General features: G+C 45.0%; 1 protein-coding gene across 1 annotated transcript in view; it reads right to left on the bottom strand.

The window, feature by feature from the left end:
* The window catches only part of LOC136631961 (short-chain collagen C4-like), a 471,326-nt gene that overhangs the window by 5,607 nt on the left and 438,497 nt on the right, over positions 1–27,222 (bottom strand). The window contains exons 5-9 of the mRNA XM_066606484.1: positions 20,358–20,429; positions 16,689–16,757; positions 7,072–7,140; positions 4,120–4,188; positions 1,078–1,146 (exon numbers count right to left, since the gene is read on the bottom strand). Coding sequence (XP_066462581.1) covers positions 1,078–1,146; positions 4,120–4,188; positions 7,072–7,140; positions 16,689–16,757; positions 20,358–20,429 — 348 coding nt within the window. The remainder of the gene's footprint in view (positions 1–1,077; positions 1,147–4,119; positions 4,189–7,071; positions 7,141–16,688; positions 16,758–20,357; positions 20,430–27,222) is intronic.

Genomic DNA, 27,222 nt, shown 5'->3' with positions numbered 1-27,222 from the left:
ACAAGAGCGCCTGCACTAAGCACTACACCGCCCTCCACGGGCGCGGGTCTACAACCCTCAACATCCCCCTTTCCCTTACAAAAACTTTGATCGTAGCAGACTCAGGCCTTGCCATGGATTGGCATCAAGACAAACTATACCATCATCCATACTTGGCTACGGGTAGCGGTCATTATTTACATCAACTGACAGTCGTTGCTGTTTTGGGGAAATTAACGGGGACCTTAACCACCGTGAATGAGAGTCTGTCCCTCAGACTACCGCATGCATTGTCACTCGCAAAACAATCGCCAACTCAATCACTCCCACTTCTGGCTGCAATTATATAGATACTTGAGGGGTTTATGTAACGGTTAAGTGAATAATATATAGTGACTCTGCTTATGTAGTACTAAATGAATAAGATAAAGTAGTTCAGTGATTTTATGGTGGGTGGTTAAGATATAGTGACTCAGTGGTTATATAGAAGCTTGGAGATTATGTAGTGGTTCAGTGAAAAAAATTCAGTCTTTCAGTGGTTACATTTTGGCTCAATAAGTAAGATACCGTAGTCCAATGATTTGATACTGGCTCAGTGGTTAACTCTGTTTCCTTGCATCACTCGGAACATGGATCTGAATCTGACCAGAAACAACATCCACGGACAGCCCATGGCACAAAATATGGACATGGGAAATCCCACAGCATTTCTGCTTTTCATTTTTGCAGGTTTCAGAAAAGATACTTGTTTTTGGATTTCTGTGATCGCTTCAAGGCCAGTTTTGTTTTTTTAAAAAAGCAACTTTGCAAATAGTCTCTATTCTAAATCTGCTGTGATGTGCATACAGCTACTATGCAAATGTATGCGGGGAATTCACTACATACTGGGGATCTTACACCGGCCTTTAGCAACAGTGCGCTGGAGTAAGGTGCGCCAAACTTATAGAGAGGCGCATGCATCTTAATACATTTGCTGAATCTTACATTCTCATGGTCACACACTGAGTATTTGTTATATTTGTGCCTGTTTCAGAATAAAATACTCCAGGAAGTAACAGGCATCATCACCGCATGGCTGATCATCAGTTGGCTACTCACCGTCGGTCGGTGGTGCGTTCGGGTCAGTTGGAGTCGCTTCATTTCCCCCCTCGCCCTGACCGCCATTCTCTGAAAGACAGTGGGGTGATTATGAGAGAAGGCCCGTGATTGGGTTAAAAAGAGGGAAAGTTCTTGACAAGTTGACAATTGAAAAGTCAGTTAGGAAAAATCAGTTAGTCGGAGGAGAAGGAGAGGAAAGAGAGAAGAAGATAGTGCTGTGAGAGCGAAAAGATGTAGTTTAAGAACATCAAGGATTATGAGAGTAAAGATACAGAAAGGCAGCACACAGAAGAATTAGAGAACTAAAGGAATATATATATATATACTAGCTTACCAGTTGTGCATTGCTGAGAAGACAGACAGACATACATACATTCGTTTTTATATATCTAGATAACAATCAATCACGGCACAGCTTTCATGTTACCTCAGTGGTATAATATATGCCAACCAATCGCAGCGCAGCTTTCATGTTACCTCAGTGGTATAATATATGTCAACCAATCGCAGCGCAGCTTTCATGTTACCTCAGTGGTGTAATATATGTCAACCAATCGCAGCGCAGCTTTCATGTTACCTCAGCAGTATAATATATAACAACCAATCACAGCACAGCTTTCATGTTACCTCAGCAGTAAGAGAAATAACAACCAATCACAGCGCAACTTTTATTCTGCGTCAGCAATATAAAAAAATTGCAACCAATCACACCACAGCTTTCATGTAACCTCAGTAGTATAAGAAGTAGCAACCAATCACAGCACAGCTTTCATGTAACCTCAGTAGTATAAGAAGTAGCAACCAATCACAGCACAGCTTTCATGTTGTCTCAGCAGTATAACATATAGCAACCTATCACAGCACAGCTTTCATTTTACCTCAACATTCTCCATATCCAGCAATTGTCAAGCGAAGCATTTGGCGGATGCATCATTTTGTAGTTGAACACGCTTGCTCGTAATGCCTTTTGCTTTCGTGCTTGAGATGGAAATCAAACAATCTCTGTCTGGAGGGCATAACTGTCGACAATGCTCGCACGCACGCCACCTATCGTAGGATAGATGTACTATGCCAGTAATCTTCCCAGGAGTGTACTCAACAACTTCCCAAAGTTTCATGGCAAATGGATGAATGGTGTAGCAATGCATAAAGGACAGACAGACAGACAGACATACATTCATTTTTATATATATATATATATATATATATAAAGATGACATCAGGAAGTGAGAGAATTAGATTCCGTACGTAAAATTTGGACGCTAAATTTTTGGCGCTTAGAATTTAATAATTGCGTTGGGACCCATTAGCTTTTCCTATTTATGACATAATCAATGCCCGCGCCAAATTACATCGGGAAGTGAGAGAATTAGATTCCGTACGTAAAATTTGGACGCTAATTCTTTGGCACTTAGAATTAAATAATTGAGTTGGGACCCATTAGCTTTTCTTATTTATGGCATAATCAATGCTCGTACCAAATTTCATGTTTCTACGACATCGGGAAGTGAGAGAATTAGTGGCAATGATGGAAATCGAACGATCTACGTGGGGGGGCGTAACTGTCGACGACGCTCGCACGCGCGCCATTTATCATAGGATCGATGTACTATGCCTATAATCTTCCCAGGAGTGTACTCAAGAACTTCCCAAAGTTTCATGGCGATCGGATGAATGATGTAGTAGCGCATAAAGGACAAACAGACAGACAGACACACACACAGACATACATTCAGTTTTATATATATAGATATACACACACACAAAAAGAAAAATATAAAAAGATTATATAAATAAAGAAAGATAGAAAATGCAGATTTGTTAAGAAAAGAAAGATAGAGAAATTTGGTATTGTATTGTCCGAAAGAAAACAAAAAGGGCTCCAATCATCAAAATGGAAATTAAGAATAAACCTCAGTTACACCATTTTAGCTGTTAACCCGAGTGCTGGAGCTTCCTTCTCACACAAGAGCGCCTGCACTAAGCACTACACCGCCCTCCACGGGCGCGGGTCTACAACCCTCAACATCCCCCTTTCCCTTACGAAAACTTTGATTGTAGCAGACTCAGGCCTTGCCATGGATTGGCATCAAGACAAACTATAACATCATCCATACTTGGCTACGGGTAGCGGTCATTATTTACATCAACTGACGGTCGCTGCTGTTTTGGCGAAATTAACGGGGACCTTAACCACCGTGAATGAGAGTCTGTCCCTCAGACTACCGCATGCATTGTCACTCGCAAAACAATCGCCAACTCAATCACTCCCACTTCTGGCTGCAATTATATAGATACTTGAGGGGTTTATGTAACGGTTCAGTGAATAATATATATTGACTCTACTTATGTAGTACTAAATGGATAAGATAAAGTAGTTCAGTGATTTTATGGTGGTTGGTTAAGATATAGTGACTCAGTGGTTATATAGAAGCTTGGAGATTATGTAGTGGTTCAGTGAATAAAATTCAGTCTTTCAGTGGTTACATTTTGGCTCAATAAGTAAGATACCGTAGTCCAATGATTTGATACTGGCTCAGTGGTTAACTCTGTTTCCTTGCATCACTCGGAACATGGATCTGAATCTGACCAGAAACAACATCCACGGACAGTCAATGCCACAAAATATGGACATGGGAAATCCCACAGCATTTCTGCTTTTCATTTTTGCAGGTTTCAGAAAAGATACTTGTTTTTGGATTTCTGTGATCGCTTCAAGGCAAGTTTTGTTTTTTAAAAAAAGCAACTTTGCAAATAGTCTCTATTCTAAATCTGCTGTGATGTGCATACAGCTACTATGCAAATGTATGCGGGGAATTCACTACATACTGGGGAACTTACACCGGCCTTTAGCAACAGTGCGCTGGAGTAAGGTGCGCCAAACTTATAGAGAGGCGCATGCATCTTAATACATTTGCTGAATCTTACATTCTCATGGTCACACACTGAGTATTTGTTATATTTGTTCCTGTTTCAGAATAAAATACTCCAGGAAGTAACAGGCATCATCACCGCATGGCTGATCATCAGTTGGCTACTCACCCCCGGTCGGTGGTGCGTTCGGGTCAGTTGGAGTCGCTTCATTTCCCCCCTCGCCCTGACCGCCATTCCCTGAAAGACAGTGGGGTGATTATGAGAGAAGGCCCGTGATAGGGTTAAAAAGAGGGAAAGTTCTTGACAAGTTGACAATTGAAAAGTCAGTTAGGAAAAATCAGTTAGTCGGAGGAGAAGGAGAGGAAAGAGAGAAGAAGATAGTGCTGTGAGAAGGAAAAGATGTAGTTTAAGAACATCAAGGATTATGAGAGTAAAGATACAGAAAGGCAGCACACAGAAGAATTAGAGAACTAAAGGAATATATATATATATACTAGCTTACCAGTTGTGCATTGCTGAGAAGACAGACAGACATACATACATTCGTTTTTATATATCTAGATAACAATCAATCACGGCACAGCTTTCATGTTACCTCAGTGGTATAATATATGTCAACCAATCGCAGCGCAGCTTTCATGTTACCTCAGCAGTATAATATATAACAACTAATCACAGCGCAGCTTTCATGTTACCTCAGCAGTAAGAGAAATAACAACCAATCACAGCGCAACTTTTATTCTGCGTCAGCAATATAAAAAAATTGCAACCAATCACACCACGGCTTTCATGTAACCTCAGTAGTATAAGAAGTAGCAACCAATCACAGCACAGCTTTCATGTAACCTCAGTAGTATAAGAAGTAGCAACCAATCACAGCACAGCTTTCATGTTGTCTCAGCAGTATAACATATAGCAACCAATCTCAGCACAGCTTTCATTTTACCTCAACATTCTCCATATCCAGCAATTGTCAAGCGAAGCATTTGGCGGATGCATCATTTTGTAGTTGAACACGCTTGCTCGTAATGCCTTTTGCTTTCGTGCTTGAGATGGAAATCAAACAATCTCTGTCTGGAGGGCATAACTGTCGACAATGCTCGCACGCACGCCACCTATCGTAGGATAGATGTACTATGCCAGTAATCTTCCCAGGAGTGTACTCAACAACTTCCCAAAGTTTCATGGCAAATGGATGAATGGTGTAGCAATGCATAAAGGACAGACAGACAGACATACATACATTCATTTTTATATATATATATATATATATATATATAAAGATGACATCAGGAAGTGAGAGAATTAGATTCCGTACGTAAAATTTGGACGCTAAATTTTTTGCGCTTAGAATTTAATAATTGCGTTGGGACCCATTAGCTTTTCCTATTTATGACATAATCAATGCCCGTGCCAAATTACATCGGGAAGTGAGAGAATTAGATTCCGTACGTAAAATTTGGACGCTAATTCTTTGGCACTTAGAATTAAATAATCGAGTTGGGACCCATTAGCTTTTCTTATTTATGACATAATCAATGCTCGTGCCAAATTTCATGTTTCTACGACATCGGGAAGTGAGAGAATTAGTGGCAATGATGGAAATCGAACGATCTACGTGGGGGGGCGTAACTGTCGACGACGCTCGCACGCGCGCCATTTATCATAGGATCGATGTACTATGCCTATAATCTTCCCAGGAGTGTACTCAAGAACTTCCCAAAGTTTCATGGCGATCGGATGAATGATGTAGTAGCGCATAAAGGACAAACAGACAGACAGACACACACACAGACATACATTCAGTTTTATATATATAGATATACACACACACAAAAAGAAAAATATAAAAAGATTATATAAATAAAGAAAGATAGAAAATGCAGATTTGTTAAGAAAAGAAAGATAGAGAAATTTGGTATTGTATTGTCCGAAAGAAAACAAAAAGGGCTCCAATCATCAAAATGGAAATTAAGAATAAACCTCAGTTACACCATTTTAGCTGTTAACCCGACTGCTGGAGCTTCCTTCACACACAAGACCGCCTGCACTGAGCACTACACCGCCCTCCACGGGCGCGGGTCTACAACCCTCAACATCCCCCTTTCCCTTACGAAAACTTTGATCGTAGCAGACTCAGGCCTTGCCATGGATTGGCATCAAGACAAACTATAACATCATCCATACTTGGCTACGGGTAGCGGTCATTATTTACATCAACTGACGGTCGCTGCTGTTTTGGCGAAATTAACGGGGACCTTAACCACCGTGAATGGGAGTCTGTCCCTCAGACTACCGCATGCATTGTCACTCGCAAAACAATCGCCAACTCAATCACTCCCACTTCTGGCGGCAATTATATAGATACTTGAGGGTTTTATGTAACGGTTCAGTGAATAATATATATTGACTCTGCTTATGTAGTACTAAATGAATAAGATAAAGTAGTTCAGTGATTTTATGGTGGGTGGTTAAGATATAGTGACTCAGTGGTTATATAGAAGCTTGGAGATTATGTAGTGGTTCAGTGAATAAAATTCAGTCTTTCAGTGGTTACATTTTGGCTCAATAAGTAAGATACCGTAGTCCAATGATTTGATACTGGCTCAGTGGTTAACTCTGTTTCCTTGCATCACTCGGAACATGGATCTGAAGCTGACCAGAAACAACATCCAAGGACAGCCCATGGCACAAAATATGGACATGGGAAATCCCACAGCATTTCTGCTTTTCATTTTTGCAGGTTTCACAAAAGACACTTGTTTTTGGATTTCTGTGATCGCCCCAAGGCCAGTTTTGTTTTCTGTTTTTTTTAAAAAAGCAACTTTGCAAATAGTCTCCATTCTTAATCTGCTGTGATGTGCATACAGCTACTATGCAAATGTATGCGGGGAATTCACTACATACTGGGGATCTTACACCGGCCTTTAGCAACAGTGCGCTGGAGTAAGGTGCGCCAAATTTATAGAGAGGCGCATGCATCTTAATACATTTGCTGAATCTTACATTCTCATGGTCACACACTGAGTATTTGTTATATTTGTTCCTGTTTCAGAATAAAATACTCCAGGAAGTAACAGGCATCATCACCGCATGGCTGATCATCAGTTGGCTACTCACCCCCGGTCGGTGGTGCGTTCGGGTCAGTTGGAGTCGCTTCATTTCCCCCCTCGCCCTGACCGCCATTCTCTGAAAGACAGTGGGGTGATTATGAGAGAAGGCCCGTGATTGGGTTAAAAAGAGGGAAAGTTCTTGACAAGTTGACAATTGAAAAGTCAGTTAGGAAAAATCAGTTAGTCGGAGGAGAAGGAGAGGAAAGAGAGAAGAAGATAGTGCTGTGAGAGCGAAAAGATGTAGTTTAAGAACATCAAGGATTATGAGAGTAAAGATACAGAAAGGCAGCACACAGAAGAATTAGAGAACTAAAGGAATATATATATATATACTAGCTTACCTGTTGTGCATTGCTGCGAAGACAGACAGACATACATACATTCGTTTTTATATATCTAGATAACAATCAATCACGGCACAGCTTTCATGTTACCTCAGTGGTATAATATATGTCAACCAATCGCAGCGCAGCTTTCATGTTACCTCAGCAGTATATTATTTAACAACCAATCACAGCGCAGCTTTCATGTTACCTCAGCAGTAAGAGAAATAACAACCAATCGCAGCGCAGCTTTCATGTTACCTCAGCAGTATATTATTTAACAACCAATCACAGCGCAGCTTTCATGTTACCTCAGCAGTAAGAGAAATAACAACCAATCACAGCGCAACTTTTATTCTGCGTCAGCAATATAAAAAAATTGCAACCAATCACACCACAGCTTTCATGTAACCTCAGTAGTATAAGAAGTAGCAACCAATCACAGCACAGCTTTCATGTAACCTCAGTAGTATAAGAAGTAGCAACCAATCACAGCACAGCTTTCATGTTGTCTCAGCAGTATAATATATAGCAACCAATCTCAGCACAGCTTTCATTTTACCTCCAGCAATTGTCAAGAACCGCCGGAGCCGGAAGCCCGCAGGGCGGTAGGCGGCATGAAAGGGTTAACGGGGAGGAGGGGCGTCATCGGGCGCAGTGGGTCTGAGAGGGGGCGGGGCCTCAACCGGGAGGCACTATATAAGAAGCAGCAAGCACGGGAGAGGCCCAGAGCGGCAAAAAGAAAAAGAGGGGAAACAGGCAAAAGAGTGAAGACTGCAGGAAGAAGAACGAGGAGAAGAGTAGCGGAGTTCGGAGAGCGGCGAGCGGAGAACAAGTATCGGCGAGCGCGGAAGGTGGAGCGGCGAGCGCTGAAGAGGATCGGCGAGTGTTGAAGCAGGAGCGGCTGGGCTGAAGCAGGAACGGCGGGCGCTGAAGCAGTGTCGGCGAGCGCTAAGGCAGGAGAGGCGGGCGCGAGAAGAGGAGCGGGTTATCGAGCGCTGAAGAAGGGTGAGCGCTGAAAAAAGAAGCGGGATCGGCGATTGAAGGCGGCGGGTGACGAGCGCTGAGAGGAAGCGCCGGAAGACACGTGGGGCCCTGCACAGCGGCAAAGCAGGAAGACTTCGTCCTGAGTGGTGAAGCAGGAAGAGGAGGAGAGCCAGCAACGAACGCAGCAAGGAAGCGCCCGAAGATCGTAGTACCTGAAGAGATGGAGGCGGTCCTTTCCAGAATCCGGGCAGCGGCGGAAGAAAGGGGTCTTGAGTGGCTCTTAGAGCTCTCGGATGAAGCACTCGGCGCAGCGGCAGGTCCATCATCTAATGCTACCAATGTGGCGTCGGCAGCAACACAAGAGGTGGCGGCAGGAAACTCGGAGGTGACGGGAGCGCATCGGGTGGAAGGAAGGAGGTCAACTAGGGGTGCGGGGCCGGCGGCGGCAGCACCAGCGGGGCCCACAAAAGAGTTTAGGCTGCGGAGGGCCCGTGCGCCAGAAAGGTTGAGACCCGAGCACGGTCCCTCACGCAGGCAGAGGATGCGGAGTCTCTCCCCGGCCCCCCCGCGTAGTAGGCTCCCCCCGGCAACACCAACAGGCAGGGGGAGCAAGGCGGGGAGAACTCCCGCAAAACGGAGGAGTGCGGCGTACAGCACGAGGCCCCCGTGCTGAGAGGGGGGCGGGGCCGAACGCTAATCTGAATGCAAAGAGCGGAGAGAGAGGAGGGGGCGGCTCTGCAGGACGAGAACAGCCCTGCAGCGGGTCAGGAGTGGAGCGGCCCGCAACATCTCTGGGTCAGACGGCGAACGCATCAGGAAGGCGGTGGACAACGACAGAGGTGACCCACGGTCAAGCGGGGCCAAGAAGAACGGAGGCGGTTGCGGGTCCGGCAGAGCGGTCGCAGCACGGCGGAGGGCAGGAAGAAAATCAATCTGGATGTTTGGCGGCTGGTGGGTTCACAGCCCCTGCGCAGCCAGGTGAGTTAAGCTCCATGTACAGTATGTCCAGCAATGTTAGCCGCGCAGAGCATGTGGGGAATAGCATTGCGCAAGTGGCGGGGGGTAGCGCTTCGACAGGAACCACACCAGGCGTAGGCGGCGAGGCAGGTGCATTGCTGGGGTTTATGTTAGATTTCCTGAGAAGGCAGGGGGGAGGCTATAACCCGTCGCCTGTCACAGCATGGAGCTCGCCGTGCAGTGCGTCATCCAGCATTGAGATCGGACAGGTAGGACCGCTTGCTGGGGGGACTGGGGTAGGACAGGCGATGGGAACCATGCAAACCCCCCCCCCCCCTCCCCCGTTGGCAGAACGGGGGCCCGTAGTGGCATCACAAGTCACCGGGGAAAGCCTCCAAATGGGGGCTATAGCGGGTACTACGGAGGTAGGGGCAGCAGCGGGGGTCACGGTGGCGGTACAGACAGAAAAGGACGGGGAGGGTATACGGTTAGATGACAAAGCGAAAGGCGAAGTATACGTCTGCTTTAAGGGACCGCTGGGGGCCCATCTCAAAAAAGAGGTGAGGGAAAAGATTTGGAAGGATGAATATGTCGAGATATTCTTCCTCCTCCCCTTGGAAAAATTTAATTTGGACAAGGGGAAAAGAACGGAGTTTAAAAAAGAAGAGGAGGAGAAGAGGAGATGGCGCCTGATTCCCCAGACTTTCGCAAATTGGCTGCAGGCGTTTGCCATTTTAGCGAGTGTGATAGGCGAAAAAGCGCTGGACAATTGCTCCGGCCTTTTTTGCTATATGGACTCAATAGGTGAGGCATATAGGGTATACAGGGGACAGACCTGGCTGCGCTATGATGAGCAGTTCAGGCAGCGTAAAGCGGTGCGCCCATCTATCAGATGGGAGCATAAAGACATAGGTTTATGGTTGAGAGTAATGGCCCCCGCGCGATTTGGACAGCCCTTTCAGGGCAGTGCCGGGTCATTCGGCCTGGCCTCTAGTTCGGCAGGGGGGCAGGGGAGCTCAGCGGGGGGAAGTAGGCCCGGGTACTGTTGGCAGTACAATGAGGGGCAGTGCAAGTTCGGTGCAACGTGCAAGTTTCGCCATGCCTGCTCCCATTGTAGCACAGGGTCCCACGGGGCAGCTAAATGTTTTAAGAAAGGAAAGGGAAAGGGTCCCGGCGGTTTTACAAAAAGGGATGACCCCGGTGATTCTGGAAAAGATGGTACCTCATCTAAGTAGATACCCTGATAGAGAGAAGGCGGAGTTGCTGTTTAAGGGTTTTAGGGATGGTTTTCACATCCCGCCCCCGTTACATGGGGTCCCCTTTTCGTTAAAAAACTTACGATCGGCATTAGATTATCCGGGAATGGTGACGGAAAAGTTAAAAAAGGAAGTGAGTTTGGGGCGCATGGCGGGGCCGTTTAAAGATTTCGTGGTGTCGCCTTTGGGGGTGGTTCCAAAGAAGGAGCCGAATAAATTTCGGCTAATTCACCACTTATCTTATCCAAAGGGCGCATCGGTGAATGACGGAATAGACCCTGAGCTATGTTCGGTGGTGTATACGTCGTTCGATGCGGCGCTTCAGTGGATTAGAAAATACGGAAAGGGAGCATTGATGGCGAAGGCTGACATTGAGTCAGCCTTTCGCCTGCTCCCGGTAACACAAGAAAGTGTGAGGTTGTCGGGGTGTTTTTGGGAAGGGAATTATTTTGCGGATTGTTGTTTACCCATGGGATGTTCCATCTCATGTGCATACTTCGAAGCATTCAGTTCATTTTTAGAATGGGTGGTGAAGGATACGGCGGCTGTGCAGTCGATCATTCATTACCTGGATGATTTTTTGTGTGTGGGGCCCGGGGGATCGCCAGTTTGTGCGAGCTTGCTGGGCACCTTACAGTGGGTGGCGAGGCGGTTCGGGGTGCAGTTAGCACCCGACAAGACGGAGGGGCCCACTACTTGTTTAAGTTTTCTGGGCATCACCATTGATTCAGTGGCAATGGTGTGTCGTTTACCAGAAGATAAATTGTGTGACTTACGGGAGGAAGTACGCGTGGCGCAAGGAGGGAAACAAATCACGCTAAGAGGGCTGCAGTCACTGTTAGGCAAGCTGAACTTTGCCTGCAGGATCATGCCCATGGGCCGGGTGTTTTGTAGACGGCTGGCATCAGCAACGGCGGGCATTCGTGCACCCCATCATTTTATCCGTTTGGTGGCCAGTCACAAAGCAGACCTTGCAGTGTGGTCCACCTTCCTTAAAAAATATAATGTCAGGTCGGAAATCATGGGTGAGGTCAGCAATAATGTGGTCTGGGAGTTATATACTGATGCGGCCGGCAGTGCAGGGTTCGGGGCCTATTTCCAAGGTAGATGGTGCGCGGGGGAATGGCCAGAGCGATGGAAGCAAGACGGCTTGGTACGGAATTTAGTGCTATTGGAGTTCTTCCCAATAGTGGTGGCCATCATGCTGTGGGGTGACCATTTCCGTGATAGAAAAGTAAAATTCCACTGCGATAATATGGGGGTGGTGCAAGTAATTAACAGCCTTTCGGCGTCATCCCCCCCTGTGGTAAACTTGCTGCGTCAGTTAGTGCTCGAAGCGTTGTCACTAAACATGTGGGTGGTGGCGGCTCACGTTCCAGGTGTCGAAAATTCAATTGCGGATGCTCTCTCTCGATTTCGGTGGGAGCGGTTCCGGACACTGGCGCCGGGTGCAGAGCTGGTGGGGAGGAAATGTCCGGATCAAATCTGGAGCGTGGTAAGCGAGCAGTGGGGGGCCTGATAGAGCGGCCACTGGCTCGGCGAACTAGGGCAGCGTATGGCGCAGCGTGGCACGAGTGGGAAGAATGGTTGAGGAAAGGGGGGACGCACATTCAGAGGATGATAGAGTAGGCCTACTGTTGAGCTGGTTGGGGAGAAGCGCTGAATTGGGTAGGTCAGTGGCACAAGTAAATCAATTTATAGCGGGGATAGCATTTGGTTTTAAGTTAAGGGGGGTGGGGGATGCGACAAAGAATTTTTTGGTGAAACAGGCGATGAAGGGTTTAAGGAAAGGTAGGGGGAGTTTAGACACTAGGCGGACGGTTTCCTTTGACGTCTTGGAGAAATTGGGTAGAGCATTGGACATTGTGTGCGGGAGCGAGTCTGAGAGGCGGTTGTTCAGGGTGGCTTTTTCACTGGCATTTTTCGGAGCATTCAGGATAAATGAGTTGGTGTCTCCCAGCAAGACTTCCGGGGGCGGATTGCAGGCAGAGGACGTAAGGTTAGTAGAAGGGAGGTTGGAGTTGCGGATTCGTCGGTCTAAGACGGACCAGCAGGGTCGGGGACAGGTAATCCAGTTAGGCGAGGTGCCAGGGGCCTTTATGTGCCCTAGGAGGACATGGGAACAGTATAGTGGAGGGTTAGAATCTCGCTCAGGCCCCTTGTTGCGCCATGAGAATCGCCAATTCTTATCCCGTTTTCAATTCATAGCAATATTTAAACAGGCATTGGAGGTAGCGGGGTTTGACAAGGAGCAGTTTGGGTCACACTCGTTTAGGGTGGGAGCAGCGACGGAGGCGCCAGTGAGAGGCATGGGGGTGGAAGCGATAAAGAGAATAGGTCGTTGGGAGTCAGGACGTTTTGAATCTAATGTACGCCCTCACCTGCATTAAGGCTGGGGGTGAGGGGGGGGGGGGCATATAGGGGCGTTTGTTAACAAATTGTGCCGTTGTTTCTTTGTTTTGCTGATGGTCATCCAGCCTTAGTGTGGATCTTGGGCCATTCATATGTCTTCTGGGGGGCGGAGAGAGCGGGAGTGCGGCCCAACGGCAGACAATTAAGGTTCCCTAAGAGTGAAGCATTAATTAGGTGGCTGGGGATTAGAGGCATGTCTTGGGGCACTGTTTTAGAGGGGGTGGAAAGGAGGGTGAGATGGGACAGGGCACCGGATGTATTAGTTATACATGCGGGGGGGAATGACTTGGGAAAGAGGAGATTTAGGAACCTATCAAGGGACATTCGGTATGACTTCCTTAGGTTACAAGCGTCATACCCGGGAGTAGTGGTGGTTTGGTCCGAAATTGTGCCAAGAAAAGTTTGGAGGGGAGCGCTCTCAGAAAAGGGCCTAAACAGAGCGAGGGTGAAGCTAAATAAAGAAGTCTCGCGATTTGTGGGGGGAAAAGGGGGGATAGCAGTGCGGCACATAGACCTGGAGAAAGGTACTGGCAATTATTGGAGGTCAGATGGCATCCATTTGAATGACATCGGGATGGACTTATGGATGGAGGGTTTGCAGGAGGGCATTGAGCGCGCGCTGGTGGTGTGGAGGGCGGCGCAGGCTCAAGGGGGTCGAGCCTCGCTTGCGGTGGCGGGGTAGGGAGAGGGACTCTTGGAGCCTGTATAGAAGGTAGTGGGGGAATGGCAGGGGCTACATAGCCCCTTTTTCCCCTCCTTTGTTGTAATTTGTGGCCTGTCGCCTCCTGGGTTACAGGGCGGAGCCCTGATAGTCGGTAGGAGAGGCTAGCCAGGGGTGGCTAGCCGGCCTCGGGGTCGGTAAGAGACGGCGGCCGGAGGTTAATGGAGAGTGTCGTTGGTCTCCCGAGTCTGCCGACCTGCAGCGGGAGGAAAAAGTTTAGAAAAGGTTTTGGGGATAGTGTCGCCTGAGTCAGCCAAGTTGCGGCGGGTTACCGGGACAGCTATCTCCTTGGTGGTGTGAGGCGGCAGGATGTGGTAGAGACAGGGGGTGGGCTCCAAGGTCCTCTTCCAGGTTTACATTTGAGGGATATTGTTATTATTGAGGTTGGGGTGAAATAAGTTTTAAATGTATTAATGTTGTTTGTGACAATAAAATGGCTGCTGTGGCCAAATTTTATCCAACAGATGGTGTCGGTGGTTTGTGCGGTGAATGGTAGGTGGGGAAATGGTGAGGGAAGGTCATAGACATACATACATTCATTTTTATATATATATATATAAAGATGACATCAGGAAGTGAGAAAATTAGATTCCGTACGTAAAATTTGGACACTAATTCTTTTGCGCTTAGAATTGAACAATCGAGTTGGGTCCCATAAGCTTTTCCGATTTATGACATAATCAATGCTCGTGCCAAATTTCAAGTTTCTATGACATTGGGAAGTGAGAGAATTAGATTCCGTACGTAAAATTTGGACACTAATTCTTTTGCGCTTAGAATTTAATAATCGAGTTGGGACCCATTAGCTTTTCCTACTTATGACATAATCAATGCCCGTGCCAAATTACATCGGGAAGTGAGAGAATTAGATTCCGTACGTAAAATTTGGACGCTAATTCTTTGGCCCTTAGAATTAAATAATCGAGTTGGGACCCATTAGCTTTTCCTATTTATGACATAATCAATGCTCGTGCCAAATTTCAAATTTCTATGACATTGGAACGTGAGAGAATTAGATTCTGTACGTAAAATTTGGACACTAATTCTTTTGCGCTTAGAATTTAATAATCGAGTTGGGACCCATTAGCTTTTCCTATTTATGACATAATCAATGCCCGTGCCAAATTACATCGGGAAGTGAGAGAATTAGATTCCGTACGTAAAATTTGGACACTAATTCTTTTGCGCTTAGAATTTAATAATCGCGTTGGGACCCATTAGCTTTTCCTATTTATGACATAATCAATGCCCGTGCCAAATTACATCGGGAAGTGAGAGAATTAGATTCTGTACGTAAAATTTGGGCGCTAATTCTTTGGCGCTTAGAATTAAATAATCGAGTTGGGACCCATTAGCTTTTCCTATTTATGACATAATCAATACTGGTGCCAAATTTCATGTTTCTACGACATCAGGAAGTGAGAGAATAAGTGGCAATGATGGAAATCGAACGATCTACGTGGGGTGGGGGGGGGCGTAACTGTCGACGACGCTCGCACGTGCGCCATTTATCATAGGATTGATGTACTATGCCTATAATCTTCCCAGGAGTGTACTCAAGAACTTCCCAAAGTTTCATGGCGATCGGATGAATGATGTAGTAGCGCATAAAGGACAAACAGACAGACAGACACACACACAGACATACATTCAGTTTTATATATATAGATATACACACACACAAAAAGAAATATAAAAAGATTATATAAATAAAGAAAGATAGAAAATGCAGATTTCTTAAGAAAAGAAAGACAGAGAAATTTGGTATTGGATTGTCTGAAAGAAAACAAAAAGGGCTCCAATCATCAAAATGGAAATTAAGAATAAACCTCAGTTACACCATTTTAGCTGTTAACCCGACTGCTGGAGCTTCCTTCTCACACAAGACCGCCTGCACTGAGCACTACACCGCCCTCCACGGGCGCGGGTCTACAACCCTCAACATCCCCCTTTCCCTTACAAAAACTTTGATCGTAGCAGACTCAGGCCTTGCCATGGATTGGCATCAAGACAAACTATAACATCATCCATAATTGGCTACGGGTAGTGGTCATTATTTACATTAACTGACGGTCACTGCTGTTTTGGGGAAATTAACGGGGACCATAACCACCGTGAATGAGAGTCTGTGCCTCAGACTACCGCATGCATCGTCACTCGCAAAACAATCGCCAACTCAATCACTCCCACTTCAGGCTGCAATTATATAGATACTTGAGGGTTTTACGTAACGGTTCAGTGAATAATATATATTTTCTCTGCTTATGTAGAACTAAATGAATAAGATAAAGTAGTTCAGTGATTTTATAGTCGGTGGTTAAGATATAGTGACTCAGTGGTTATGTAGAAGCTTGGAAATTATGTAGTGGTTCAGTGAATAAAATTCAGTCTTTCAGTGGTTACATTTTGGCTCAATAAGTAAGATACCGTAGTCCAATGATTTGATACTGGCTCAGTGGTTAACTCTGTTTCCTTGCATCACTCGGAACATGGATCTGAATCTGACCAGAAACAACATCCACGGACAGTCAATGCCACAAAATATGGACAAGGGAAATCCCACAGCATTTCTGCTTTTCATTTTTGCAGGTTTCAGAAAAGATACTTGTTTTTGGATTTCTGTGATCGCCCCAAGGCCAGTTTTGTTTTCTGTTTTTTTTTTAAAAAAGCAACTTTGCAAATAGTCTCTATTCTAAATCTGCTGTGATGTGCATACAGCTACTATGCAAATGTATGCGGGGAATTCCCTACATACTGGGGATCTTACACCGGCCTTTAGCAACAGTGCGCTGGAGTAAGGTGCGCCAAACTTATAGAGAGGCGCATGCATCTTAATACATTTGCTGAATCTTACATTCTCATGGTCACACACTGAGTATTTGTTATATTTGTTCCTGTTTCAGAATAAAATACTCCATGAAGTAACAGGCATCATCACCACATGGCTGATCATCAGTTGGCTACTCACCCCCGGTCGGTGGTGCGTTCGGGTCAGTTGGAGGTGCTTCATTTACCGCGTCGCCCTGACCGCCATTCCCTGAAAGACAGTGGGGTGATTATGAGAGAAGGCCCGTGATTGGGTTAAAAAGAGGGAAAGTTCTTGACAGGTTGACAATTGAAAAGTCAGTTAGGAAAAATCAGTTAGTCGAAGGAGAAGGAAAGGAAAGAGTGAAGAAGATAGTGCTGTGAGAGTGAAAAGATGTAGTTTAAGAACATCAAGGATTATGAGAGAAAAGATATAGAAAGGCAGCACACAGAAGAATTAGAGAACTAAAGGAATATATATATATGTATACTAGCTTACCTGTCGCGCATTGCTGAGAAGACAGACAGACATACATACATTCGTTTTTATATATCTAGATAACAACCAATCACAGCACAGCTTTCATGTTACCTCAGCAGTAAGACAAATAACAACCAATCACAGCGCAACGTTTATTCTGCGTAAGCAATATAAAAAAATTGCAACCAATCACACCACAGCTTTCATGTAACCTCAGTAGTATAAGAAGTAGCAACCAATCACAGCACAGCTTTCATGTAACCTCAGTAGTATAAGTAGCAACCAATCACAGCACAGCTTTCATGTTGCCTCAGCAGTATAATATATAGCAACCAATCACAGCGCAGCTTTCATGTTACCTCAGCAGTAAGAGAAATAACAACCAATCACAGCGCAACTTTTATTCTGCGTCAGCAAAATAAAAAAATTGCAACCACTCACACCACAGCTTTCATGTAACCTCAGTAGTATAAGAAGTAGCAACCAATCACAGCACAGCTTTCATGTAACCTCAGGAGTATAAGAAGTAGCAACCAATCGCAGCACAGCTTTCATGTTGCCTCAGCAGTATAATATATAGCAACCAATCTCAGCACAGCTTTCATTTTACCTCAGCATTTTCAATATCCAGCAATTGTCAAGTAAAACGTTTGGCGGATGCATCATTTTGTAGTTGAACACGCATCCTGTTGCTCGTAATGCCTTTTGCTTTCGTGCTTGAGATGGAAATCAAACAATCTTTGTCTGGAGGGCATAACTGTCGACGATGCTCGCATGCACGCCACCTATCGTAGGATAGATGTACTATGCCAGTAATCTTCCCAGGAGTGTACTCAACAACTTCCCAAAGTTTCATGGCAAATGGATGAATGGTGTAGCAATGCATTAAGGACAGACAGACTGACAGACATACATTCATTTATATATATATATATATATATATATATATATATATATATATGACATCAGGAAGTGAGAGAATTAGATTCTGTACGTCAAATTTGCACGCTAAATCTTTTGCGCTTAGAAGTGAACAATCGAGTTGGGTCCCATAAGCTTTTCCGATTTATGACATAATCAATGCTCGTGCCAAATTTCAAGTTTCTATGTCATTGGGAAGTGAGAGAATTAGATTCCATACGTAAAATTTGGACGCTAATTTTTTGGCTCTTAGAATTAAATAATCGAGTTGGGACCCATTAGCTTTTCCTATTTATGACATAATCAATGCTCGTGCCAAATTTCAAATTTCTATGACAATGGGAAGTGAGAGAATTAGATTCCGTACGTAAAATTTGGACGCTAACTTTTTTTGCGCTTCGAATTGAATAATCGAGTTGGGACCCATTATTTTTCCTATTTATGACATAATCAATGCTTGTGCCAAATTTCAAGTTTCTATGACATTGGGAAGTGAGAAAATTAGATTCGGTACGTAAAATTTGGACGCTAATTCTTTGGCGCTTAGAATTGAATAATCGAGTTGGGACCCATTAGCTTTTCTTATTTATGACATAATCAATGCTCGTGCCAAATTTCATGTTTCTACGACATCGGGAAGTGAGAGAATTAGTGGCAATGATGGAAATCGAACGATCTACGTGGGGGGGACGTAACTGTCGACGACGCTCACACGCACGCCATTTATCATAGGATTGATGTACTATGCCTATAATCTTCCCAGGAGTGTACTCAAGAACTTCCGAAAGTTTCATGGCGATCGGATGAATGGTGTAGTAGCGCATAAAGGACAAACAGACAGGCACACAGACAAACAGACACACAGACATACATTCAGTTTTATATATATACATATACACACACACAAAAAGAAATATAAAAAGATTATATAAAGAAAGAAAGATAGAAAATGCAGATTTGTTAAGAAAAGAAAGACAGAGAAATTTGGAATTGGATTGTCCGAAAGAAAACAAGAATAAACCTCAGTTACACCATTTTAGCTGTTAACCCGATTGCTGGAGCTTCCTTCTCACACAAGACCGCCTGCACTGCGCACTACACCGCCCTCCACGGGCGCGGGTCTACAACCCTCAACATCCCCCTTTCCCTTACAAAAACTTTGATCGTAGCAGACTCAGGCCTTGCCATGAATTGGCATCAAGACAAACTATACCATCATCCATACTTGGCTACGGGTAGTGGTCATTATTTACATCAACTGACGGTCGCTGCTGTTTTGGGGAAATTAACGGGGACCTTAACCACCGTGAATGAGAGTCTGTCCCTCAGACTACTGCAAGCATCGTCCCTCGCAAAACAATCGCCAACTCAATCACTCCCACTTCTGGCTGCAATTATATAGATACTTGAGGGGTTTATGTAACGGTTAAGTGAATAATATATAGTGACTCTGCTTATGTAGTACTAAATGAGTAAGATAAAGTAGTTCAGTGATTTTATAGTGGGTGGTTAAGATATAGTGACTCAGTGGTTATATAGAAGGTAACTGTTCAGTGAATAAAATTCAATCTTCAGTGGTTATGGTTTGGCTCAATAAGTAAGATACCGTAGTCTAATGATTAGATACTGGCTCAGTGGTTAACTCTGTTTTCTTGCAGCACTCGGAACCTGGATCTGAATCTGACCAGAAAGAACATCCACGGACAGCCCATGGCACAAAATATGGACATGGGAAATCCCACAGCATTTCTGCTTTTCATTTTTGCAGGTTTCAGAAAAGATACTTGTTTTGGGATTTCTGTGATCGCCCCAAGGCCAGTTTTGTTTTTTAAAAAAAGCAGCTTTGCAAATAGTCTCCATTCTAAATCTGCTGTGATGTGCATACAGCTACTATGCAAATGTATGCGGGGAATTCACTACATACTGGGGATCTTACACCGGCCTTTAGCAACAGTGCGCTGGAGTAAGGTGTGCCAAACTTATAGAAAGGTGCATGCATCTTAATTAGGGATGAGCGAGTATATTCGCTTAGGCACTACTCGCTCGAGTAATGTGTCTTAGCCGAGTATCTCCCTGCTCGTCCCGAAAGATTCGGGGGCCGCCGCAGCTGACAGGTGAGTTGCGGCGGGGAGCAGGGGAAAGCGATTTCCCCTCCGTTTCTGCCCGCTCTCCCCTGCAGCTCCCCGCCCCGCGCCAGCCCCCGAATCTTTAGGGACGAGCCGGGAGATACTCGGCTAAGGCACATTACTCGAGCGAGTAGTGCCTTAGTGAGTATACTCGCTTATTCCTAATCTTAATGCATTTGCTGAATCTTACATTCTCATGGTCACACACTGAGTATTTGTTATATTTGTGCCTGTTTCAGAATAAAATACTCCAGGGAGGAACAGGCATCATCACCGCATGGCTGATCATCAGTTGGCTACTCACCACAATCACCAGTACATGTCTGCTGCCCTGGATACAATATGCCACTATTCCCGTTGCCACCTGGGTAATTTCCTGAAAGACAGTGGAGTGATTATGAGAGGAGGCCCGTGATTGGGTGAAAAAGAGGGAAAGTTCTGGACAGGTTGACTGTTAAAAAGTCAGTTAGGAAAAATCAGTTAGTCAGACGAGAAGGAGAGGAAAGAGAGAAGAAGATAGTGCTGTGAGAAGGAAAAGATGTAGTTTAAGAACATCAAGGATAATAAGAGAAAAAATATAGAAAGGCAGTACAAAGAAGAAATACGGAACTAAAGGAATATATATATACAAAAATAAATATAAAAAGAAGATTTTATCTGTTAACTGCATAAAGAAAATGGAAATTAAGAATAAACCTCAGTTACACCATTTTAGCTGTTAGCCCGACTGCTGGAGCTTCCTTCTCACACAAGACCGCCTGCACTGAGCACTACAGCGCCCTCCACAGGCACGGGTCTACAACCATCAACACCCCCCTTTCCCTTACAAAAACTTTGATAGTAGCAGACTCAGGCCTTGCCATGGATTGGCGTCACGACAAACTATAACATCATCCATACTTGGCTACGGGTAGCGGTCATTATTTACATCAACTGACGATCGCTGCTGTCTTGGGGAAATTAACGGGGACCTTAACCACCGTGAATGAGAGTCTGTGCCTCAGACTACCGCTTGCATCGTCACCCGCAAAACAATCGCCAACTCAATCACTCCCACTTCTGGCTGCAATTATATAGATACTTGAGGGTTTTATGTAACGGTTCAGTGAATAATATATAGTGACTCTGCTTATGTAGTACTAAATGGATAAGATAAAGTAGTTCAGTGATTTTATAGTGGGTGGTTAAGATATAGTGACTCAGTGGTTATGTAGAAGCTTGGAGATTATGTAGTGGTTCAGTGAATAAAATTCAGTCTTTCAGTGGTTACATTTTGGCTCAATAAGTAAGATACCAAAAACGAACAGCTGCACCTCACACTGTCCCCAACAATTTCTCTGCAGCGTGGGGATCACCCGGAGAGGTCCCACAAGAAAATCAGTGGAGCGGGAGATCGGGAGACCTGTGCCTGCACGGAGCCACAGCATCATCAGCAGGAGGAGAGGGAGAGCTGGCGCGCGCAGGGTTTGAGCGAAGAGGCAGAGGTCCGCAGCGGTCCTTCAGCTGGGAAGCCCTGACAGCTCCGTTAGAAGCAGGAGGAGGAGGGAGCCCGACGGGCACTGAGCCAGTGCATAGAGATCCCGCACCGACAGACCAGCGAGCGGGAACGGCGGCACCTGGTCCAGAGGAAAGAAGCTTTCACTTCAAGGGCAGTAAGTACCTGCTGCCCCAGGGAAGCTCCTTAGACAAACAGCTATTTTAAAGTCACGGGAGCTGCACTGATAACGGACCTCCCCGCTCTGCTCTACTCAGCAAACCACATTTCCCCGCCTGAACTCCCCGCCATTTTCATACCACATTTTCCCGTCTGAACTCCCCGCCATTTTGCTCCCCCCCTCCCTCCCCCACAGCTCTGCAGCGGTGAGCAGAGGGTGAGAACTGAGAGCTAAAGAGCCTGCAGCAATTAACTAACAGGCCACCAACTCTGCAGAAGAGAAAAATAATTTAAAGGACACTGCCCTAATTTTTCCTGGAGCTGGCTTAGCCAGCTCTGCAAAATAACTAATTTTTCAAGAACCAGAGGTGCGCAGATATTTAGGCTACATACCAGCACTACCCCCGCCCTCTGAAGCTGCAACAATAAACCACAGGCAGCTACCTATACTGAAGAGAATAAGAAGTAGCATACAGGGCCCTGCTCTAATTTTTCTGGAACTGATTTCTTCAGCTCTATCAACAATATAATTCTCTCAGAACCAGCGGTACAGGTCGGTCACGACTACAAACCTATAGTCCCGCTAGGTACACCATAATAATACTTGATCACCGGCAGACGATATCTGAAAAGATGACTGATTAACCACTAAATAGTGTGGAGAGAGAGGCGTCCCACCCCGTGAAGTGTGTCATATTTAAAAATCTCTGTACCTCAAGACTCACTCATTAACTGAAGACGTTCCGCGTGCACTTAGTTAAAAAATAAAATGGTTAAAGGCAGCAGGGAACGCTGCTGCGACCCACCGGAAACACCAAGACGACAAAAAAATCAAGCGGACATGCAAAAATTCCTAAAAAAGAAATGCGCACAAAGCCCCACAGCAAAAGCACTACCTCTACAAAACGAATCAGACTTTGCACCTCAGGACTCAGAGAATGAGAGTGAAATGGAAGAGGAAGAATGCAACCTCGGCACCCAAATCTCAAAATCCTTCCTACAAAAAGCACTTCTCAAAGTTACTCAACCAATAATGTCTGAACTAGCAGACATTAAATCCGAGCTGCAACAAATCGGACATAGAGTAGAGGACCTAGAGGGAACATGTTCCACCATCATCAAACACGCAAAAGCTACCTCTCAAGTAGTAGAAGCGCACTGCTCGTATCTAGACCGAGCCCTCACCCTAATCGAAGACCAAGAAAACCGCAGCAGACGCTGTAATGTCCGGATAAAAAGCCTCCCAGAAACCTGGGCAACAGAGTCCCTTCGCAAAGTGGCCGGAGAAATTTTTACAGATCTATTAGGCAAAGAGAGTGCCACGCGAATTCAAATCGAAAGAATACATAGAGCAATTAGACCCAAACCCAAAGAGGGAGACCCACCAAGAGATGTTATTTGCGGCTTAGTCTCCTTCACAGATACAAGCGCTATATTGAATGGGCCAAGAACACATCACCCGCTAAAATACAGCGATTCACCAATCCACCTCTTTCAGGACATTGCACCCTCAACTTTAGCGAAAAGACGACAACTACGTCCCCTACTGGAAGTCCTCAAATCTAAAGGAATCCAGTACTCTTGGATGTTTCCGTTCGGCCTTGCTATTAATGACTCAGGACGCAGATTGTCAGTCAGAGCTCCGGAAGATCTTGAAGCGGTCTGGCATCATCTAAAGATTGATCCAATCGAAATACCTTCCTGGCTGCCAACACAATACGACTTAACCATCCCTCCACTTCCTGAGAGTGAGCCGTGGAGAAAATTCATGAAAGCTAAATCACCCAAAAGCAAAAAATATGGTACAAAACCATTGTCTTAAGTTTTGGCAAGAGACCCAACTCGCAGTGTGTTTAACCTACCTGGGAACTGTATCTCTGAACAACTGGAGAGAGGCAAGATTGCAAGTCTACTTAAACCTCGGACTTAAACTATAGCAGATTCGTAAAAGACGACGACCAGAAGTGTCAACCCTAAAATAGAAAGACTCCGTCTATTCCTATGTCTGGCTAGCTAGAATTTGTACATCGAACTTATGACTGCATAGAAGAGGAAGCACCTGGGGTGGTGGGGAGCCTTTGGGGTCGTACCGGGGTCGACCCTCTGGGCTCCTCCGCCCAAAGGACTATATTTTAACCAGACTGGAATAGTTCATAGCGGAATTTAAACCTATTAGCTATAATAGTACTTCAGGTCGCCAGAGGTTAACCTGGGAATAAGGAGAGGATTTGCACTGGTTATTTTGTTTAAATGTTTGTGCCTCTTTCTCTCCCCCCTCTCCTTTCCTTTCCCTCTTTATCTCCTCTCTCCACCTGTACACAGATCGGGGAGCCTTAGCTCCCACAACGAGATGATACATCCTCCCAGCGAGAAAGCAAGAGACCCCAAACGATGCAAATGGGGTAGAAATCAACAAGCTACCCCGGGTCACCTATGGGTGCTACACACGTGAGTGAAACAACCATACACAGACACACTGGATACCCCTCACCCAGGGATTGTCCTTGGATGTGAAAGATACTGACAATAGTGTCCCAACTTTGGGGCGTCGGGATGCTTCTTATCCACACGACAACATGTTTTTATTCTTTCACATACAGTTGGCCAGACATCAAACACCTGGTCAAGACGTTAACGTTAAACACAGTTCACACCCTTAACCCAACCTAAACTCAACCCCAGCCTACTCCCCGCTCAGCCCACATTCCCCATGCAATATTCCAAACCTGCTAACACGGAAACTGACAAAACCCAAAATATGCCTGCGAAACACCCACCCAGAGTCAACAGCGAACAAGGCTCAAGAAACAACAACCTCATACAACAAAAACAAACTATATCCTCTCACAGAGGAAAAATAAATATCATGACTTTCAATGCCAAAGGACTTAATTCTCCAAACAAACGACACCATATGTTATGGTTACTTAGAGAGAGTAAAACAAAAATCGCATTTCTACAAGAAACCCACTTTAAGAGTAACAAAATTCCAACCCTCCCGAAAAAATACTTCACACAATGGTTCCACAGCTGTAACCCGTCCTCGGCTTCCAAGGGCGTATATCAATTGCCCTCCACAGAGATCTCCCCTTTCAAAATGGAAAACAACTTACGGATGCAGAGGGACATTTCATATTTGTAAAGGGCACAATAAATGGTTCAAACTACACCCTAGCTAACATTTACGTACCAAATACGAACCAAACCAAATGGATAACAGACACATTACTTATACTAAAATCCTTTGCTGTAGGTCATATAATCCTAGGTGGACACCTAAATATAACACTCAATCCATTATTAGATTCCTCAAGAGGGAGGTCCCAGGTCTGCAGAGAGCCCTTAAAAGAGTCCACTCAGCGCTACAAGAATTAAACTTGATAGACTCGTGGAGATATAGTCATCCAGTAGAAAAAGACTACACTTTTTTCTCACATGTTCATTCCTCCCACCAGAGACTTGACTACATCTTTATATCAAATAAACTAGTGAAAACAATCCATGGGGCCAAAATCGACAGCATCACAATCTCGGACCATGCTTCAATGCACACCAGTATAAATATACTATCTAACAACCTAGGAGAAAGGAGATGGCGCCTAAATGAATCAGTCTTAAGAGAGGAAGAACATAAACAGGAGCTAATCAGAGACCTAACTGAATTCTTCGAAATTAACACAAAAGACTATACAAACGCTCCAATGGTGTGGGAAACGCATAAAGCCTTTGTGAGGGGCCTCTTCATTTCTTTAGGCTCCAAACTTAAGAAACAGAAACAAAAGAAAATAGACGACTTGCTTACAAAGATAGCCAGCCTAGAACAAAAAAGGAAACTCTCGGCAGTAGAAAAAGCACAACCCGAACTTAACTCCCTAAGAGACCAATTGAAGTCACTACTAGATAAAAAATACACCAAATCCGCTATATACCACAAACAAAAGATTTATGCCCATGGAGATAAGGGAGGGAAACTGATGTCCGCTCTCATAAAAAAAGCGAGAGAAAAGACACATATTAAAGAAATCAAGAAGGTCACAGGGTCAAAAACCACCTCCACCCAAGAAATAGCAACAGAATTCCACACCTATTATACGAAACTGTATAATTTAGAAGGGGAACTGTCACAAAACAATCGAGAAGAAAAACACAAAAATATGGAGAAATTCCTTAAAAACCTCACACTACCCAAAATTAGCTCAGAAGAAGCCACAAACCTGTTGACCCCAGTGAGTCAGGAAGAACTAACAGAGATTATAAAGAGCCTCCCAAATGGTAAAAGCCATGGCCCTGACGGTCTTACAATAGGTTATTATAAGACACTACAACATACACTAGAACCTCACCTTAGAACGACATTAAATGCGATCATGACAGGGGCCCCTTTTACAAAACAAGCACAAGAAGCATACATTACCCTAATACATAAAGAAGGGAAAAACCCAACCCAATGTATCAATTACAGACCAATCTCTTTATTGAACGTGGATATAAAAATATGGGACAAATTAATAGCCAACCGATTAAGTAGAATCATCCCCAAACTAATATCGGACGAACAGACAGGCTTTGTGAAGGGCAGGGAGGGCAAAGACAATGCCTCTATACCCCTCCATTCCATACAATATGCCAAGAAAAATAATATCCCACTAATATTCTTAGGGATAGATGCTGAAAAAGCGTTTGACCGCGTAGATTGGTCCTTCATGAGGGCAGTCCTCCACAAATTTAACTTCCCCACTCAACTCATTGAAGCCATCTTTTCCCTTTATGCAAAACCACACGCAAGATTGAAAATAAATGATACCCTATCAAAACCATTTAGCATTACAAACGGCACACGCCAGGAATGTCCACTATCCCCCACACTATTCATCCTCACTTTAGAAATCCTCCTCCAAGCGGTAAGACAAAACCCAGAGATCAAGGGACTAGAAATTGGCAGTAAAAGCATCCAATCAGCAGCTTTTGCAGACGATGTGCTATTTATGATTACGAACCCCATACAAGGTCTTAAAGGGGTTGTCCCGCGCCGAAACGTTTTTGTTTTTTTTTCAACCCCCCCCCTTCCCCGTTCGGCGCGAGACAACCCCGATGCAGGGGTTAAAAAAGAACACCGCACAGCGCTTACCTGAATCCCCGCGCTCCGGTGACTTCTTACTTACCTGCTGAAGATGGCCGCCGGGATCTTCTCCCTCGGTGGACCGCAGGGCTTCTGTGCGGTCCATTGCCGATTCCAGCCTCCTGATTGGCTGGAATCAGCACGTGACGGGGCGGAGCTACACGGAGCTACACGGAGCCCCATTGAGAAAAGAAGAAGACCCGGACTGCGCAAGCGCATCTAATTTGGCCATTAGACGCCGAAAATTAGACAGCTCCATGGAAACGAGGACGCTAGCAACGGAACAGGTAAGTGAAAAACTTTTTATAACTTCTGTATGGCTCATAATTAATGCACAATGTACATTACAAAGTGCATTAATATGGCCATACAGAAGTGTATAGACCCACTTGCTTT

Source organism: Eleutherodactylus coqui, chromosome 6 (assembly GCF_035609145.1).
Source record: "Eleutherodactylus coqui strain aEleCoq1 chromosome 6, aEleCoq1.hap1, whole genome shotgun sequence".
Classification (NCBI taxonomy): Eukaryota; Metazoa; Chordata; class Amphibia; order Anura; family Eleutherodactylidae; genus Eleutherodactylus; species Eleutherodactylus coqui.
The sequence above is the reverse complement of the archived record's forward strand: the minus strand, read 5'-3'. Positions and strand labels throughout refer to the sequence as shown.